This window comes from Salvelinus alpinus, chromosome 5 (assembly GCF_045679555.1).
Source record: "Salvelinus alpinus chromosome 5, SLU_Salpinus.1, whole genome shotgun sequence".
Lineage (NCBI taxonomy): Eukaryota > Metazoa > Chordata > Actinopteri > Salmoniformes > Salmonidae > Salvelinus > Salvelinus alpinus.
Window position 1 is genome coordinate 39,225,351 of NC_092090.1, and position 17,246 is coordinate 39,242,596.

Genomic DNA, 17,246 nt, shown 5'->3' on the forward strand with positions numbered 1-17,246 from the left:
GTATTGAATAGTTTACAGTCCGGTTGAAATATTATCGATTATTGTGAGCTGTTCTGAGTGCTGGCTGAAGACTTCAAATGGATGCTGGCCAGTCAAGTAATGGCGCAGACTGCTGTCCTATCTGTGTTACTGCATGTTACAGATTCCTCCCTTTAGTGAGTTGAACAGGTGTCAGGTTTGGGCACCCAGTCTTCAATTGCTTCCCTTTAAACTGGTATAGATACTAAAGAAAAATCCAACTATAACTTTGTTTAAAGTGCTGTGGTTTTTGGCCTGATCTAGGTCATATAATAATGCATATTAAAATAGAAATATTATGATAATATTAGAAAAATTATAATACATCATAAAATGGAACGGCAGCATAAACAGAAAATGTGTGTGTGTGTAGGTGGCTTCTCTTTAAATCGTGAACAACCCTCATCAAAAAGTTGAATGAACTCCATTTGAGTGCAATTATTAGTGGTGAACACTGTGTTCAACCACAGGTTCGTAATCCCCTAATAGGCTAAATAGGCTGTAAACTCAGAGTAAGTAAATATCCCTCCTCATAAACACTGTATGACTGCTAGTGTTCAAAGCAGTCTAATGTGTGTGGGTGGCGTCTAAGAGTCAGAAAATATCCCTGGGGGGTGTGGTTGGTATCTTTAAATGATGAAGAACACATTTCTTGCAGCCCAGTCACCATGATAGGTTCGGTGGTGTTGTTGCTATTTTTCTTCCTTCTGTTCTTCTTCATCAGGGTCCGCAGACCTAAAAACTTCCCCCCAGGACCCCGTCCCCTGCCCATCCTTGGCAATCTGCTACAGCTGGACCCTGTCAACCCCCTCAAAGACCTGGAAAGGGTAAGAGAACTTTACAAAAAATCCACAAACCTGGAAAAATTTGGTTTACACTGGGTTTATTTTTGTGTCATAAACTGTATGTTGTCAGTGTTGTCACTGTATGTTGTTTGTGTCATATACTGTATGTTGAATAGTTACCAGTAATTTGGTTTTGCTTGAAGTTGCCGAAACTGTGTGCAGGATATATGGTTTTGTAGCGTCCTTACAAACAACATAATGTTTTTAGAAGTCTTTCAACTAAAGCATCTTAGATACTAAATAAAATGCTATTGTGATTAATGTCAGACCAGCAACAGCCACTAAACTGTGTTTGATCCAAAATAGGTCAAGTTCCAAAGGTTTTATCAGGCCTAAATCAACAGTGTCTCTGCTTTTGAAACAAAGTCCACTTAGTTCACTACGATGTGTTTAGAGATACAGTATCCTTCATTGACAACCCTCAAAAAGGTTATTGATTTGTTTTGTTACAGAAGTTTGTTCATCCATATTAATTTAACCCAGATAGTGAGGAGTGTCAATGATACAATACAATAACTTTTCACAAGAGGTTGGTGGCACCTTAGTTGGGGAGGACGGGCTCGTGGTAATGGCTGGAGCAGAATAGGTGGTATGGTATCAAATTCATCATTCCATTTGCTCCGTTCCAGCCATTATTATGTGCTGTCCTCCACTGGAACTGTCAGTAGTTGCTATGGTTTAGTTTCATCTTCAGATGTGTCTGACTTGTCACACAACTTACTGTTCAGCTTGGGAACTCTCTCTCCCTCTCTCTACCTCTCTGTTTTCAGCTGAAGAGGCGCTATGGTAACGTGTTCAGTCTGTACATCGGATCACGGCCTGTCGTGGTTCTGAATGGCCTTGAGGCGGTTCGTGAGGCACTGGTGACACGCACAGCAGAATTTTCAGGACGACCAAACCATCTCATGATCAGCGACATCACAGAAGGCAAAGGTACTGTGTTCTTGATTCCTAATGGCCCCTAGGCTGGTCCTGGGATAGTTTTATAATTTGTGATATAATTGTATTGGTGTAGGTAGAGGTGCCCTTAAATCAGTATAGATAATGCAGAGCACAAACACACACCACCTTGTCGGTACTGTGTGAACTGCATATGTATCAGTGGAGGCTGCTGAGGGGAGCATGGCTAATAGTAATGGCTGGAATGGAGTCAATGGAATGGTATCAACCACATGGAAACCACATCTTTTGATACCATTCCATTGACTCTATTCCAGCCATTATTATGAGCCGTCCTCCCCTCAGCAGCCTCCATTGGTACGTATGTACTGTATGTCTGTGTGTGTGTGTGTGTGTGTGTGTGTGTGTGTGTGTGTGTGTGTGTGTGTGTGTGTGTGTGTGTGTGTGTGTGTGTGTGTGTGTGTGTGTGTGTGTGTGTGTGTGTGTGTGTGTCTAACAGATAGTGATCATACTTCATAACTCTCTTGAGTTGTGTTCTTAAAGAAATTCCCAGCCAGCGGTCCCAGTTGATTGGTGTTTACTCACTTGCATATATATTGTATATCAGACTGGGCATTTTGTAATCAAACATCATAACAATGACAAAAATAGTACAAAATACAATACATGTAAGTACCTGATGATAGACAAAAGGAAGCAAATTAGATGTGCTGGACAACAGTATGTTGACGACTGTAGATTTGTGATTCGTCTGTTAGCATCGAAATAACTGTGAATTAGCAGGGAGCTAACATGCCCACTACATTTAGAGCATGCTAGCTAACTCACTTATAGAGCAGTCATGCATACAAAACCACATCACAGGAAGCCCCCCACAGGAAGACCCACAATATCTAATATACTGTACACAGTACCGGTGAAAAGTTTGGACACACCTACTCATTCAAGGGTTTTTCTTTAGTTTTACTATTTTCTACATTGTAGAACAAAAGTGAAGACATCAATCAAAACTATGAAATAACACATATGGAATCATGTAGTAACCAAAAAAGTTTTAAACAAATCAAAATATATATTTAAAAAAGTAGCCACCCTTTGCCTTGATGACAGCTTTGCACACTCTTGGCATTCTCTCAACCAGCTGCACCTGGAATGCTTTTCCAACAGTCTTGAAGGAATTCCCACATATGCTGAGAACATATAGTTCCCACATATGCTGAGTTGGCTGCTTTTTCTTCACTCTGCGGTCCAACTCATTCCAAACCATCTCAATTGGGTTGAGGTTGGGTGATTGTAGAGGCCAGGTCATCTGATGAAGAACTCCATCATTATCCTTCTTGGTCAAATAGCTCTTACACAGCCTGGAGGTGTGTTGGGTCATTGCTCTGTTGAAAAACAAATCATAGTCCCACTAAGTGAAAACCAAATGGGATGGCGCATTGCTGCAGAATGCTGTCGCAGACATGCTGGTTAAGTGTGCCTTGAATTCTAAATAAATCACAGACGGTGTGACCAGCAAAGCACGCCCACACCATCACAACTCCTCCTCCATGCTTCACGGTGGGAACCACATATGTGGAGATCATCCATTCACCTACTCTGCGGTTGGAACCAAAAATCTTACATTTGGACTCACCAGACCAAAGGACAGATTTCCACTGGTCTAATATCCATTGCTCGTGTTTCTTTGCCCAAGCAAGTCTCTTCTTCTTATTGGTGTCCTTAAGTAGTGGTTTCTTTGCAGAAATTCGACCATGAAGTCCTGATTCACGCAATCTCCTCTGAACAGTTGATGTAGAGATGTGTCTGTTACTTGAACTCTGTGAAGCATTTATTTGGGCTGCTATCTGAGGTGCAGTTAACTCTAATGAACTTATCCTCTGCAGCAGAGGTAACTCTGGGTCTTCCTTTCCTGTGGGGTCCTCATGAGAGCCAGTTTCATCATAGCGCTTGATTGTTTTTGCGACTGCACTTGAAGAAACTTTCAAAGTTCTTGAAATTTGCCAGAATTACTGACCTTCATGTCTTAAAGTAATGATTGACTGTCATTTCTCTTTGCTTATTTGAGCTGTTCTTGCCATAATATGGACTTGGTATTTTACCAAATAGGGCTATCTTCTGTATACCCCCCTACCATGTCACAACACAACTGATTGGCTCAAACGCATTAAGATGGAAAGAAATTCCACAAATTAACTTTTAACAAGGGACGCCTGTTAATGTAAACGCATTCCAGGTGACTACCTCATGAAGCTGGTTGAGAGAATGCCAAGAGTGTGCAAAGCTGTCATCAAGGCAAAGGGTGGTTACTTTGAAGAATCTCAAATATAAAATAACAGTTTTTTGGTTACTACACAATTCCATATGTGTTATTTCATAGTTTTCATGTCTTCACTATTTTTCTAGAATGTAGAAAATCATAAAAATAAAGAAAAACCATTGAATGAGTAGGTGTGTCCAAACTTTTGACTGGAATTGTATATACATATATACATATATATCAAGTACATTTCGACGCCAGGAAATGTACATAGTGAACTCTTACACATTGTAATAGAATACAGTATTTCAGAACGTGACCTACTGCTTGCATGTCAACATCAGACTGGGAAGAATTGACAATCTTCCCCTATTTGCAAGCATAGCCAATGACAATAAACCTTATTGGCATCTGACTTGAATGAACCAATAGAAATACATAAACATTGAATACATATTTCTGCAGTGGCATGTGGAAACATAACCAACCCTGTTACATGTGTCATCAGGGGTCATCATGGCAGATTTTGGCTCCAGCTGGAGGGACCACCGACGCTTTGCTCTGACCACGCTGAGAAACTTTGGTCTGGGCAAACGCTCCATGGAAGAGCGCATCCTTGAGGAGGTCTCACACATCTGCTCTGAGCTGGAGCGCAATGCTGGTACAGCCACACACACACACAACGTACCACATAGTCATCACCATTCCTATTCATGTCATTATCACCACATACTTAGTATCCAGACCTAAGTTCCCCAATATCAACCAATTAGCGTTACAATATTTACAGTGTTGTATTAACATTGGGTATAAAGAATGTGGTAATTTTTACTCTCTATATCCTATCAGTGTGTTCAATTTTGGAAGCTCTGTGATCGGTGCTCTTATCTTGTCTGTGTGTATTGCCTGGTGCAGTGATCGTTGCTGTGTCCTAGCAGGCAGTTCGATGGACCCTCAGCACCTGTTCCATCTAGCAGCATCTAACATCATCTGCTCAGTGATTTTTGGGGAAAGGTTTGAATACGACAACCCAGTCTTCCTCACCCTCATCAGTAGGATACAGGATTTAACCAAAATTGCTATCGGACCTTGGGCCATGGTACAGAACACTATTATCACTACTACTGCTGCTACTCCACTACTTTTAATTGAAATAATGATAATATAATAATAATATATAAATCATAATAGAAAACCAGGGTTGTTCCACCAATAGAGTGCCTTTTATGTCCCTCCGACATTATGCGTGTACATTTTTATGAAACACTCAATTGAACAGTTCGATCACATACATCTATGCTGAAACTAAACTAATCCATGTAAAAACAATCCAATCGTGTTGAGGAAATATTGAATCAAATATTTCTCAGATACCGGAACTTGTCAAATCAAATAGACTTTATTACAAAAGTAACAGAAGCCGAGCAATTCCATGGAACAACTGGATTCTCTCGTTTTAGAACTCAGGTTTATAGATTTCCACCTTCAGATAACACACATGGTCACTCCTCTCTATGTAAATGATTAACACCCCTTGGCCTCTTTCACCACCATTATCTTTCTGTCTCAATTCTTGCTTGTTAACGCCCACATCTGAATTATCTTTGCACAGTTTAGATTATATTGGTGGTGGCGACACCACAGTTTTAACACAAAAAATAATACATTTATTGCATATACTGTATATGTTCCTAATATAAGTGCATTTCTAAGAGTACTTAATAATTAATACAAACATGTCTTTCCAGTACATAACATGTCTCCCTAATACATATACATGGCTTGTGGTTTGAGTACTGATTGACTAAAGTACACAGTCACTGGCCTTCACTAGCTCAGGCCTATGCTGCCTATGAATGATTAACCCATGTGCATGTTCAACAGTCTCCACAGGACCAGACATGACTCAGAACAGTCAAGTCTGTATTGATCCAGCCTGCCACATCTACATATATTCTGCTTACATTCTGTTTTTTCATGTCTCATGATCAACCCTATGTTGATGCTGCTCTGTACATTCACATGAAGTCATCCTTCATTCTGCTTACATACAGTGGGGAGAACAAGTATTTGATACACTGCCGATTTTGCAGGTTTTCCTACTTACAAAGCATGTAGAGGTCTGTCATTTTTATCATAGGTACACTTCAACTGTGAGAGACGGAATCTAAAACAAAAATCCAGAAAATCACATTGTATGATTTTTAAGTAATTAATTTGCATTTTATTGCATGACATAAGTATTTGATCACCTACCAACCAGTAAGAATTCCGGCTCTCACAGACCTGTTAGTTTTTCTTTAAGAAGCCCTCCTGTTCTCCACTCATTACCTGTATTAACTGCACCTGTTTGAACTCATTACCTGTATAAAAGACACCTGTCCACACACTCAATCAAACAGACTCCAACCTCTCCACAATGGCCAAGACCAGAGAGCTGTGTAAGGACATCAGGGATAAATTGTAGACCTGTACAAGGCTGGGATGGGCTACAGGACAATAGCCAAGCAGCTTGGTGAGAAGGCAACAACTGTTGGCACAATTATTCGAAAATGGAAGAAGTTCAAGATGACGGTCAATCACCCTCGGTCTGGGGCTCCATGCAAGATCTCACCTCGTGGGGCATCAATGATCATGAGGAATGTGAGGGATCAGCCCAGAACTACACGGCAGGACCTGGTCAATGACCTGAAGAGAGCTGGGACCACAGTCTCAAAGAAAACCATTAGTAACACACTACGCCGTCATGGATTAAAATCCTGCAGCGCACGCAAGGTCCCCCTGCTCAAGCCAGCGCATGTCCAGGCCCGTCTGAAGTTTGCCAATGACCATCTGGATGATCCAGAGGAGGAATGGGAGAAGGTCATGTGGTCTGATGAGACAAAAATAGAGCTTTTTGCTCTAAACTCCACTCGCCGTGTTTGGAGGAATAGAAGGATGAGTACAACCCCAAGAACACCATCCCAACCGTGAAGCATGGAGGTGGAAACATCATTCTTTGGGGATGCTTTTCTGCAAAGGGGACAGGACGACTGCACCGTATTGAGGGGAGGATGGATGGGGCCATGTATCGCGAGATCTTGACCAACAACCTCCTTCCCTCAGTAAGAGCATCGAAGATGGGTCGTGGCTGGGTCTTCCAGCATGACAATGACCTGAAACACACAGCCAGGGCAACTAAGGAGTGGCTCTGTAAGAAGCATCTCAAGGTCCTGGAGTGGGCTAGCCAGTCTCCAGACCTGAACCCAATAGAAAATCTTTGGAGGGAGCCGAAAGTCCGTATTGCCCAGCGACAGCCCCGAAACCTGAAGGATCTGGAGAAGGTCTGTATGGAGGAGTGGGCCAAAATCCCTGCTGCAGTGTGTGCAAACCTGGTCAAGAACTACAGGAAACGTATGATCTCTGTAATTGCAAACTAAGGTTTCTGTACCAAATATTCAGTTCTGCTTTTCTGATGTATCAAATACTTATATGTCATGCAATAAAATGCAAATTAATTACTTAAAAATCATACAATGCGATTTTCTGGATTTTTGTTTTAGATTCCTTCTCTCACAGTTGAAGTGTACCTATGATAAAAATTACAGACCTCTACATGCTTTGTAAGTAGGAAAACCTGCAAAATTGTCAGTGTATCAAATACTTGTTCTCCCCACTGTATGTTTAATAGTTGACCCCATATTGATTCTGCTTGCTGTTTTTGGAAAACAGTATAGGTATTGGAAAATCCCCATTATGTCATGGACATTTCTCCAACAATAGCAGTGTGTTTTCATTAAAATAAGTTATTTGTTTTTTCTGGGAATCCCCATTTTGGCATGTCCCACGTCACGTTTGTCCAACTTCTAGGAAAGCCCAACATTTTTATAGTTTTCCCCATCATCAAATCAAATAACATTTTATTGGTCGTGTACACATATTTGCAGATGTTATCGCAGGTACAGCGAAATGCTTGTGTTTCTAGCTCCAACAGTGCAGCAATACCGAGCAATACAAAACAATACACAATACACAAAAGAAGTACAGAAATATCTAATTTACGTGAGTATTCACACCCCTGAGTCAAAACTTTGTAGGGGCACCTCTGGCAGCGATTACAGCTGTGAGTCTTTCTGGGTAAGTCTCTGATAGCTTTTCACACCTGGATTGTGCAACATTGGCCCATTATTCATTTAAAATTCTTCAAGCTCTGTGAAATTGGTTGTTTATCATTGCTAGACAATCATGTTCACGTCTTGCCATAGACTTCAAGTAGATTTAAGTCAAAACTGTAACTCGGTCACTCAGGAACATTCACTTTTTGGTATGGCAACTGCTCGGCATCCGACCGCAAGGCGCTACAGAGGTTAGTGCGTGTGGCCCAGTACATCACAGTGGCCAAGCTTCCTGCCATTCAGGACCTCTATACCAGTTGGTGTCAGAGGAAGGCCCTAAAAATGGTCTAAGACTCCAGCTAGTCGTAACCTGTTCTCTCTGCTACCACACGGCAATCGGCACGGGAGTGCCAAGTCTAGGTCCAAATGGCTCCTTAACAGCTTCTACCCCTAAGCCATTAGACTGCTAAACAGTTAACCAAATGGCTATCCAGACTATTTGCATTGAGCCCCTTTTTTATGCTACTCGCTGTTTATTATCTATGCATAGTCACTATACCCTTACCGACATGTACATATTACCTCAATATACCTCGACTAACCTGTACCACCGCACATTGACTCGGTACCGGTAACCCGTGTACAGTTGAAGTCGGAAGATTACATACACTTAGGTTTGAGTCATTAAAACTCGTTTTTCAACCACTCCATTATTTTCTTGTTAACAAACTATAGTTTTGGCAAGTCGATTAGGACATCTACTTTGTGCATGGCACAAGTAATACATTTTTTACAAAATTACACTATCCCAAAGACACTCTATTTGTTGAATGACACATATTGCCTGTTGTTGTAATCAGCCTGAGATCAGAAGAAGGCTTCAAGAAACTAATTTATTTTGCTAAACATTTATAGCTACAGTGGGGAGAACAAGTATTTGATACACTGCCGATTTTGCAGGTTTTCCTACTTACAAAGCATGTAGAGGTCTGTAATTTTTATCATAGGTACACTTCAACTATGAGAGACGGAATCTAAAACAAAAATCCAGAAAATCACATTGTATGATTTTTAAGTAATTAATTTGCATTTTATTGCATGACATAAGTATTTGATACATCAGAAAAGCAGAACTTAATATTTGGTACAGAAACCTTTGTTTGCAATTACAGAGATCATACGTTTCCTGTAGTTCTTGACTAGGTTTGCACACACTGCAGCAGGGATTTTGGCCCACTCCTCCCTACAGATCTTCTCCAGATCCTTCAGGTTTCGGGGCTGTCGCTGGGCAATACGGACTTTCAGCTCCCTCCAAAGATTTTCTATTGGGTTCAGGTCTGGAGACTGGCTAGGCCACTCCAGGACCTTGAGATGCTTCTTACGGAGCCACTCCTTAGTTGCCATGGCTGTGTGCTTCGTGTCGTTGTCATGCTGGAAGACCCAGCCACGACCCATCTTCAATGCTCTTACTGAGGGAAGGAGGTTGTTGGCCAAGATCTCGCGATACATGGCCCCATCCATCCTCCCCTCAATACGGTGCAGTCGTCCTGTCCCCTTTGCAGAAAAGCATCCCCAAAGAATGATGTTTCCACCTCCATGCTTCACGGTTGGGATGGTGTTCTTGGGGTTGTACTCATACTTCTTCTTCCTCCAAACACGGCGAGTGGAGTTAGACCAAAAAGCTCTATTTTTGTCTCATCAGACCACATGACCTTCTCCCATTCCTCCTCTGGATCATCCAGATGGTCATTGGCAAACTTCAGACAGGCCTGGACATGCACTGGCTTAAGCAGGGGGACCTTGCGTGCGCTGCAGGATTTTAATCCATGACGGCGTAGTGTGTTACTAATGGTTTTCTTTGAGACTGTGGTCCCAGCTCTCTTCAGGTCATTGACCAGGTCCTGCCGTGTAGTTCTGGGCTGATCCCTCACCTTCCTCATGATCATTGATGCCCCACGAGGTGAAATCTTGCATGGAGCCCCAGACCGAGGGTGATTGACCGTCATCTTGAACTTCTTCCATTTTCTAATAATTGCGCCAACAGTTGTTTCCTTCTCACCAAGCTGCTTGCCTATTGTCCTGTAGCCCATCCCAGCCTTGTGCAGGTCTACAATTTTATCCCTGATGTCCTTACACAGCTCTCTGGTGTTGGCCATTGTGGAGAGGTTGGAATCTGTTTGATTGTGTGTGGACAGGTGTCTTTTATACAGGTAACGAGTTCAAACAGGTGCAGTTAATACAGGTAATGAGTGGAGAACAGGAGGGCTTCTTAAAGAAAAACTAACAGGTCTGTGAGAGCCGGAATTCTTACTGGTTGGTAGGTGATCAAATACTTATGTCATGCAATAAAATGCAAATTAATTATTTAAAAATCATACAATGTGATTTTCTGGATTTTTGTTTTAGATTCCGTCTCTCACAGTTGAAGTGTACCTATGATAAAAATTACAGACCTCTACATGCTTTGTAAGTAGGAAAACCTGCAAAATCGGCAGTGTATCAAATACTTGTTCTCCCCACTGTATATTGCTCTATGTCTCTTTGACCTGCTGATCTATCTCTTGTAGCTCTATGATATCATACCTGCCCTGAGGGCCCTACCCTTGCCTTTCAAGAAAGCCTTCCACATCTATGATGAAATCAAAGAACATGCACAGAAGGCTGTGACCAGCCACAAAAGTTCAAGGGTCTCAGGAGAGCCCAGGGACCTCATTGACTGCTACCTTGACCAGATTGACATGGTAACTAATCAGGAGAGAAATATAACTATGCAAGTTCAGTAAACAGAGACATTTTCAAAGTAGGTCAAACTTAGTAGTTGTGTTGTGCTGGCGCTCTAACCAAACATTGGGTTCTAAGTCCTAGGAATGTGTCTGTGTCTGTGTTTGTGTATGTCTCAGATTGGTGATGGAGGCTCCACATTTAATGACGTTCAGATCGTGTTTCTACTAATTGATCTTTTCGTTGCTGGAACAGACACCACTTCCAACACCCTCCACTGTGCCATGCTACACCTGATGACCAACCAACACATACAGGGTGAGTAAATACACATACAACACACATACTGGGACACATTTTGTGTATGGTACACAAAGAGTGTGTGTGTTCCAGAACGTTGTCACCGGGAAATTGAGGACGTTCTTGAGGGACGTTCATACACATTGTTTGAGGACCGACACGCCATGCCGTACGTTCAAGCGATGATCCACGAGTCACAGCGGATGGCTGACACTGTTCCTCTTAGCGTGTTCCATAAGACCTCCTGCAACACGCAACTACAAGGCTACCAGCTGCCCCAGGTGAGCATGGACATGACAACTGATACTCTTACGTAACCGATTAACTTCTTTATGATAGGGGGCAGCATTTTCACTTTTGGATGAATTGCGTGCCCATAGTGAACTGCCTCCTACTCTGTCCCAGATGCTAATATATGCATATTATTATTACTATTGGATATAAAACACTCTGAAGTTTCTAAAACTGTTTGAATGATGTCTGTGAGTATAACACAACTCATATGGTAGGCAAAAACCTGAGAAAAAATCCAAACAGGAAGTGAGAATTCTGAGACTGGTCAATGTTCAACTCATTGCCGATTCAATTCCCTGTAAGATATGGACGCTACCGTCCCACATATCCCAGAGAAGTTAACTAGCCTACTGATTTTGCTACACTCGTTTTGTCTAGGTGTCATAGGCCTAGCTAAATGGTCTGTAACCTGATTTAATGTGTGCATTACTGTAAGAAGTAAACGTATGCGGACCATGTGTTGAATGCATGTGCCCCAGGAAACAGCCGAGTCCCGAGTTCAGGGCCAGCTCCTTCTTGACCTCTTGAGTCTGCCAGCCCAAGTGTATTATCAGTTGTTGTTCAAAGTGGTGACCAAAATACATATAAGCAAAAGGAACTACCAAAATATGTCCAAAAATAAAGACTAGCAGGCGGAGAAGCTCCGTAAACACCTCTCTCTCACGGATTGACTATCCCCTTGAATGCCTGCGCTGTTGTTAACCTCTTGACGCTAGGGGTCAGATTTTTTTAATTTAAAAAAATAATGTTCCCAAGGTAAACGGACTATTTCTCAGGTCCAGATCGTAGAATATGCATATAATTTACAGATTACGATAGAAAACACTCCAAAGTTTCCAAAACTGTCAAAATATTGTCTGTGAGTATAACAAAACTGATTATGCAGGCGAAAACCTGAGAAAATCTAACCCGGAAGTGATTATTATTTTTTTTTTATCTGTGTTTCCTGGCCCGTCTTTCTTCCATTTAAAGGGATATCAACCAGATTCCTTTTCCAATGGCTTCCTCAGGCTGTGACCAGGCTTTAGACGTAGTTTCAGGCTTTTATTTTGAAAAATGAGCGAGATTTTTCAAAACTAGTCAGGTGTCCTCTGATTAGTTCCTGCGTGCGAGAGGGTAGCTCTCTATTTTCTTTTCTCTCTTATTGAATAGGTTACAGTCCGGTTGAAATATTATCGATTTTGTTTGTTAAAAACAACCTGAGGATTGATTATAAAAAACATTTGACATGTTTCTACGAACATTACGGATACTTTTTGGAATTTTCGTCGAACGGAACGAGGCTTTGGTTTTCTGAACATAACGCGCAACCTAAATGACGTTTTTTTGTTATAAAAGTAATATTTATCGAACAAAAAGAACATTTGTTGTGTAATTGGGAGTTTCGTGAGTGCAAACATCCGAAGATTATCAAAGGTAAGCGATTCATTTTATTGCTTTTCTGACTTTCGTGACCAAGCTAACCAAGCTAATATAAGGCGAACTGTTCTAGCATTGATTGATACACTCACAAAAGCTTAGATTACTTTCGCTGCAAAGCATATTTTCAAAATCTGACACGATAGGTGGATTAACAATAAGCTAAGCTGTGTTTTGGTATATTTCACTTGTGATTGCATGATTATAAATATTTTTAGTCATATTTTTGAATCTGATACGTTTGGGAATTTTCTTGTGCCTTTCAGGACCGGAACGAGGCTGTAGTTTTCTGAACATAACGCGCAACCCAAATGGCGTTTTTTTGTTATAAAAGTAATATTTATCGAACAAAAAGAACATTTATTGTGTAACTGGGAGTCTCGTAAGTGCAAACAGCCGAAGATTATCAAAGGTAAGCGATACATTTTATTGCTTTTCTGACTTTCGTGACCATGCTAATTTGGGGCTAGCTGTTCTAGCATTGATTGATACACTTTCGCTGCAAAGCATATTTTCTAAATCTGACACGATAGGTGGATTAACAACAAACTTAGCTGTGTTTTGGTATATTTCACTTGTGATTGCAGGATTATAAATATTTTTTGTAATATTTTGCGCCCTGCAATTAAGCGGTTGTTTAGGAAAATGATCCCGTAAAAGGGATCCGTAGCGCAGAGAAGTTAATGACCCGGTTGCTGCTGCCCCCTAGGGATGGGGTGTGGAAGTGGTAGTGTGTAGTGTCTATGTACTACCACTAAACTACTCCCCATATCATAACAATATGCTGCCACTGGTGACCTTAGAACCCTAACATAAAGATGACACAGCTCACATTGTGTGCGTTGCAAAATAAATGTACACATACATGTTATTCAATCATTGCACCCATACTGCTCGCGTGCGTCAGCGAGCGTCTGCGTAGCCAGGCGCTAAAATAGTACTTGGTTCTATTTGGGACGCTTGACGTGCTGCAAGTTCCGCCTCTCCCATCTCCTAATAGTTTTTTAGGAGCATATACCCACATGGGTGATTGAAAGATGAACTGAGGTCCACACTCCAGTCCAGTTGGTGGTGGTAATGCACCTTAAAGCTGGTTGCCAACCACCATATAAAGTCCAAAGAAGAAGAAGAAGCCTGAAGGAGGAGCGATTACTAGAAACAAACTCGGTTTACCCTTTTATCTGTGGATTAATTCTCGGAGTAGTGGACCTTGTGCATTTCAGGTAAAATAACATCCCAATGTTTATATCCCAGGACAAATTAGCTAGCAACAGCAAGTTAATGCTATAGTTGGTTCAGAGTTCGTTCTGATATTTCAACCTGCGTGTCCTGATCGCGTCTGGTTGGACAAAATCAACATGCGCGCGATGGTGCACACGGACGCACGCTTGTCCTGGGCTACAGGGAGTGATGTCATGATTGGTACAGAATGTAGGCTATACCTGAGATCATCTGTAAAACCTCCCCATTTCTCAGTCATATGAGTACATCTCTTTCTCCATCTCTTTCTCACCCTAACTACGCTTTCCTCTTTGGTTCCAGGGCACGATGGTGATTCCTAACTTGTCCTCAGTGCTTCATGAAGAGGGCCAGTGGAAGTTCCCTCAGGAGTTCAACCCTGACAACTTCCTCAATGAGGACGGCGAGTTTGTGAAACCAGAGGCCTTTCTGCCATTCTCAGCAGGTACAGAGAGAGAGGTAGAGCTAGAGGGAGATAGAGAGAAGATGCATAGAGATTGAACAAGAGAGTTTATGTTGGTATAAGTCATATAAGAGTGTGTACAGTGCATTCGAAAAGTATTCAGACCCCTTGACTTTTTCCACATTCTGTTATGTTACAGCCTTATTCTAAAATGTGTTAAATAGTTTTTCCCCCCCTCATCAATCTCCACACAATACCCCATAATGAAAAAAACAACAACATGTTTTTAGAAATGTTTGCAAATGTTTTAAAAATAAAAAACTTAAATAACATATTTACATAACTATTCAGACCCTTTACTCAGTTCTTTGTCGAAGCACCTTTGGCAGCGATGACAGCCCTGATTCTTCTTGGGTATGATGCTACAAGCTTGGCACACCTGTATTTGGGGAGTTTCTCCCATTCCTCTCTGCAGATCCTCTCAAGCTCTGTCAGGTTGGATGAGGAGCATTGCTGCACAGCTATTTTCAGGTCTCTCTAGAGATGTTCGATTGGGTTCAAGTCCGGGCTCTGGCTGGGCCACTCAAGGACAATCGGAGACTTGTCCCGAAGCCACTCCTGCGTTGTCTTGGCTGTGTGCTTAGGGTCGTTGTCCTGTTGGAAGATTAACCTTCGCCTCCAGTCTGAGGTCCTGAGGGCTCTGTAGCAGGTTTTCATCAAGGATCTCTCTGTACTTTGCTTCGTTCATCTTTGCCTTGTTCCTGACTAGTCAAAAACAACTGAAAAAATCCCCTCAGCATGATGCTGTCACCACAAGGGATGGTGCTAGGGATAGTGCTAGGTTTACTCCAGACGTGACGCTTGGCATTCAGGCCAAAGAGTTCAATCTTGGTTTCATCAGACCAGAGAAAACTCCACGCGGGCTGTTATGTGCCTTTTACTGAGGAGTGGCTTCCGTTGGGTCACTCTATCATAAAGGCCTGATTTCTGGAGTGCTGCAGAGACGGTTGTCCTCTGGAAGGTTCTCCTATCTCCACAGAGGACATCTAGAGCTCTGTCAGAGTGACTATCGGGTTCCCGCCCAGCAATCGCCCATCGCTGATTGCTCAGCTTGGCCTGGCGGCCAGCTCTAGAAAGAGTATTTAAAAAAATAAAAATAAATGATCCCCAATTTTGTGGTATCCAACTGGTAGTAGTTACAGTCTTATCTCATCGCTGCAACTCCCATACGGACTCGGGAGAGGCGAAGGTTGAGAGCCATGCGTCCTCCGAAACACAACCCAACCAAGCAGCACTGCTTCTTGACACAATGCCCATCCAACCTGGAAGCCAGCCGCACCAATGTGTCAGAGGAAACACCGTACACCTGGTGACCGTGTCAGCGTGCACTGCGCCCGGCCCGCCACAGGAGTTGCTAGTGCGCGATGAGACAAGGATATCCCTGCCGGCCAAACCCTCCCTAACCCGGACGACCCTGGGCCAATTGTGCGCCGCCCCATGGGCCTCCCGGTCGCTGCCAGCTGCGACAGAGCCTGGACTCGAACCCAGAATCTCTAGTGGCACAGCTAGCACTGCGATGCAGTGCCTTAGACCACTGCGTCACTCAGGAGGCCTAGAAAGAGTCTTGGTGATTCCAAACTTCTTCCATTTAAGAATGATGGAGGCCACTGTGTTATTGGGGACCTTTGATGCTGCAGAAATGTTTTGGTACCCTTCCCCAGATCTGTGCCTCGACACAATCCTGTCTCAGAGCTTTACGGACAATTTCTTCGACCTCATGGCTTGGTTTTTGCTCTGACAAGCACTGTCAACTGTGGGACGTTATATAGACAGGTGTGTGCCTTTTCCAAATCATGTCCAATCAATTGAATTTACCACAGATGGACTTGAATCAAGTTGTAGAAACATCTCAAGGATGCTCAATGGAAACAGGATGCACCTGAGCTCAATTTCGAGTCTCATAGCAAAGGGTCTGAATACTTATGTAAATAAGGTATTTCTGTTTTTTATGTTTAATAAATTAGCAAACATTTCGAAAAGGCTGTTTTCGCTTTGTCACTATTAGGTATTGTGTATAGATTTCAAAAAAACATTTTTTTTTAGAATAAGGCTGTATCGTAACAAAATGTGGAAAAAGTCAAGGGGTCTGAATACTTTCCGAAGGCACTGTATATGTAGAAACGGCTTGTCCACCATGTTTATTAGAGCATGTGTAGGAGTGTGTTGTCAACATAAATAACTGTGTTTGTGTGTTTGTGTTCCCCAGGCTCTCGTGTATGCCTGGGAGAAGGGTTAGCGCGCACTGAGCTCTTTCTGATACTGGTGACCTTGCTTCGACGTTTCCAATTTGTCTGGCCTGAACAAGAAGGTGCACCCAACTTCCGCAAGGTTTTTGGCCTTGCACAGGCGCAAAAACCCTACCGCCTGGGAGTGCGCCTGAGGAGCAGCCAGTGATGGTGAAATACCGACAGTTTTCACTGAGAAGCAATATCACTAAAGCAGCACATTAAACAATGCTGTACCCTCCATTGAGTGCCTTGTAGTTTTTGATAACCAATTTTGTGACCTGTGATGGACAGTCGAAATCAAATGCTAAACAAATGATGTCATATTCTGCAGCCAGTCCAGAAATAAATGGGATAGTGATTTTTGTGTTTCATTTTCTCCCACCCATGACTATTCAAACCACATTCCATACAGAGACACAGTAAACAGACCCAGACACAGATATGATGCAAACATTTCTAATGAAA

The 17,246-nt window shown here is 42.3% G+C and overlaps 1 protein-coding gene across 4 annotated transcripts; it reads left to right on the forward strand.

The window, feature by feature from the left end:
* The first annotated feature begins 585 nt into the window (after nt 1–585).
* LOC139576112 (vitamin D(3) 25-hydroxylase-like) lies at nt 586–17,019 on the forward strand. Of its 4 annotated transcripts, XR_011675063.1 has the most exons (10): nt 644–845; nt 1,634–1,796; nt 4,532–4,684; nt 4,962–5,122; nt 10,685–10,858; nt 11,018–11,156; nt 11,232–11,419; nt 13,118–13,263; nt 14,394–14,535; nt 16,760–17,019. XR_011675063.1 is itself a non-coding variant. In XM_071401793.1 (9 exons), the coding sequence occupies exons 1-9, from the start codon at nt 687–689 to the stop codon at nt 16,945–16,947; spliced, it is 1,467 nt and encodes a 488-aa protein (XP_071257894.1). In that variant the 5' UTR covers nt 586–686; the 3' UTR covers nt 16,948–17,019. The 4 variants fall into 4 exon arrangements, 3 of the variants coding, with proteins under 3 accessions (XP_071257894.1, XP_071257895.1, XP_071257896.1); XM_071401793.1 differs by lacking the exon at nt 13,118–13,263 and having other exon boundaries at nt 586–845; XM_071401794.1 differs by lacking the exons at nt 644–845; nt 13,118–13,263 and adding an exon at nt 1,233–1,292.
* The last annotated feature ends 227 nt before the right edge of the window (nt 17,020–17,246 follow it).

Coding starts and splice junctions, on each gene's coding strand:
- LOC139576112 (XM_071401793.1), top strand. CDS start 687: ATGATAGGTTCGGTGGTGTTGTTGCTATTTTTCTTCCTTCTGTTCTTC. Junction 846..1,633: donor CCCTCAAAGACCTGGAAAGG/GTAAGAGAACTT, acceptor CTCTGTTTTCAG/CTGAAGAGGCGCTATGGTAA. Junction 1,797..4,531: donor CGACATCACAGAAGGCAAAG/GTACTGTGTTCT, acceptor ATGTGTCATCAG/GGGTCATCATGGCAGATTTT.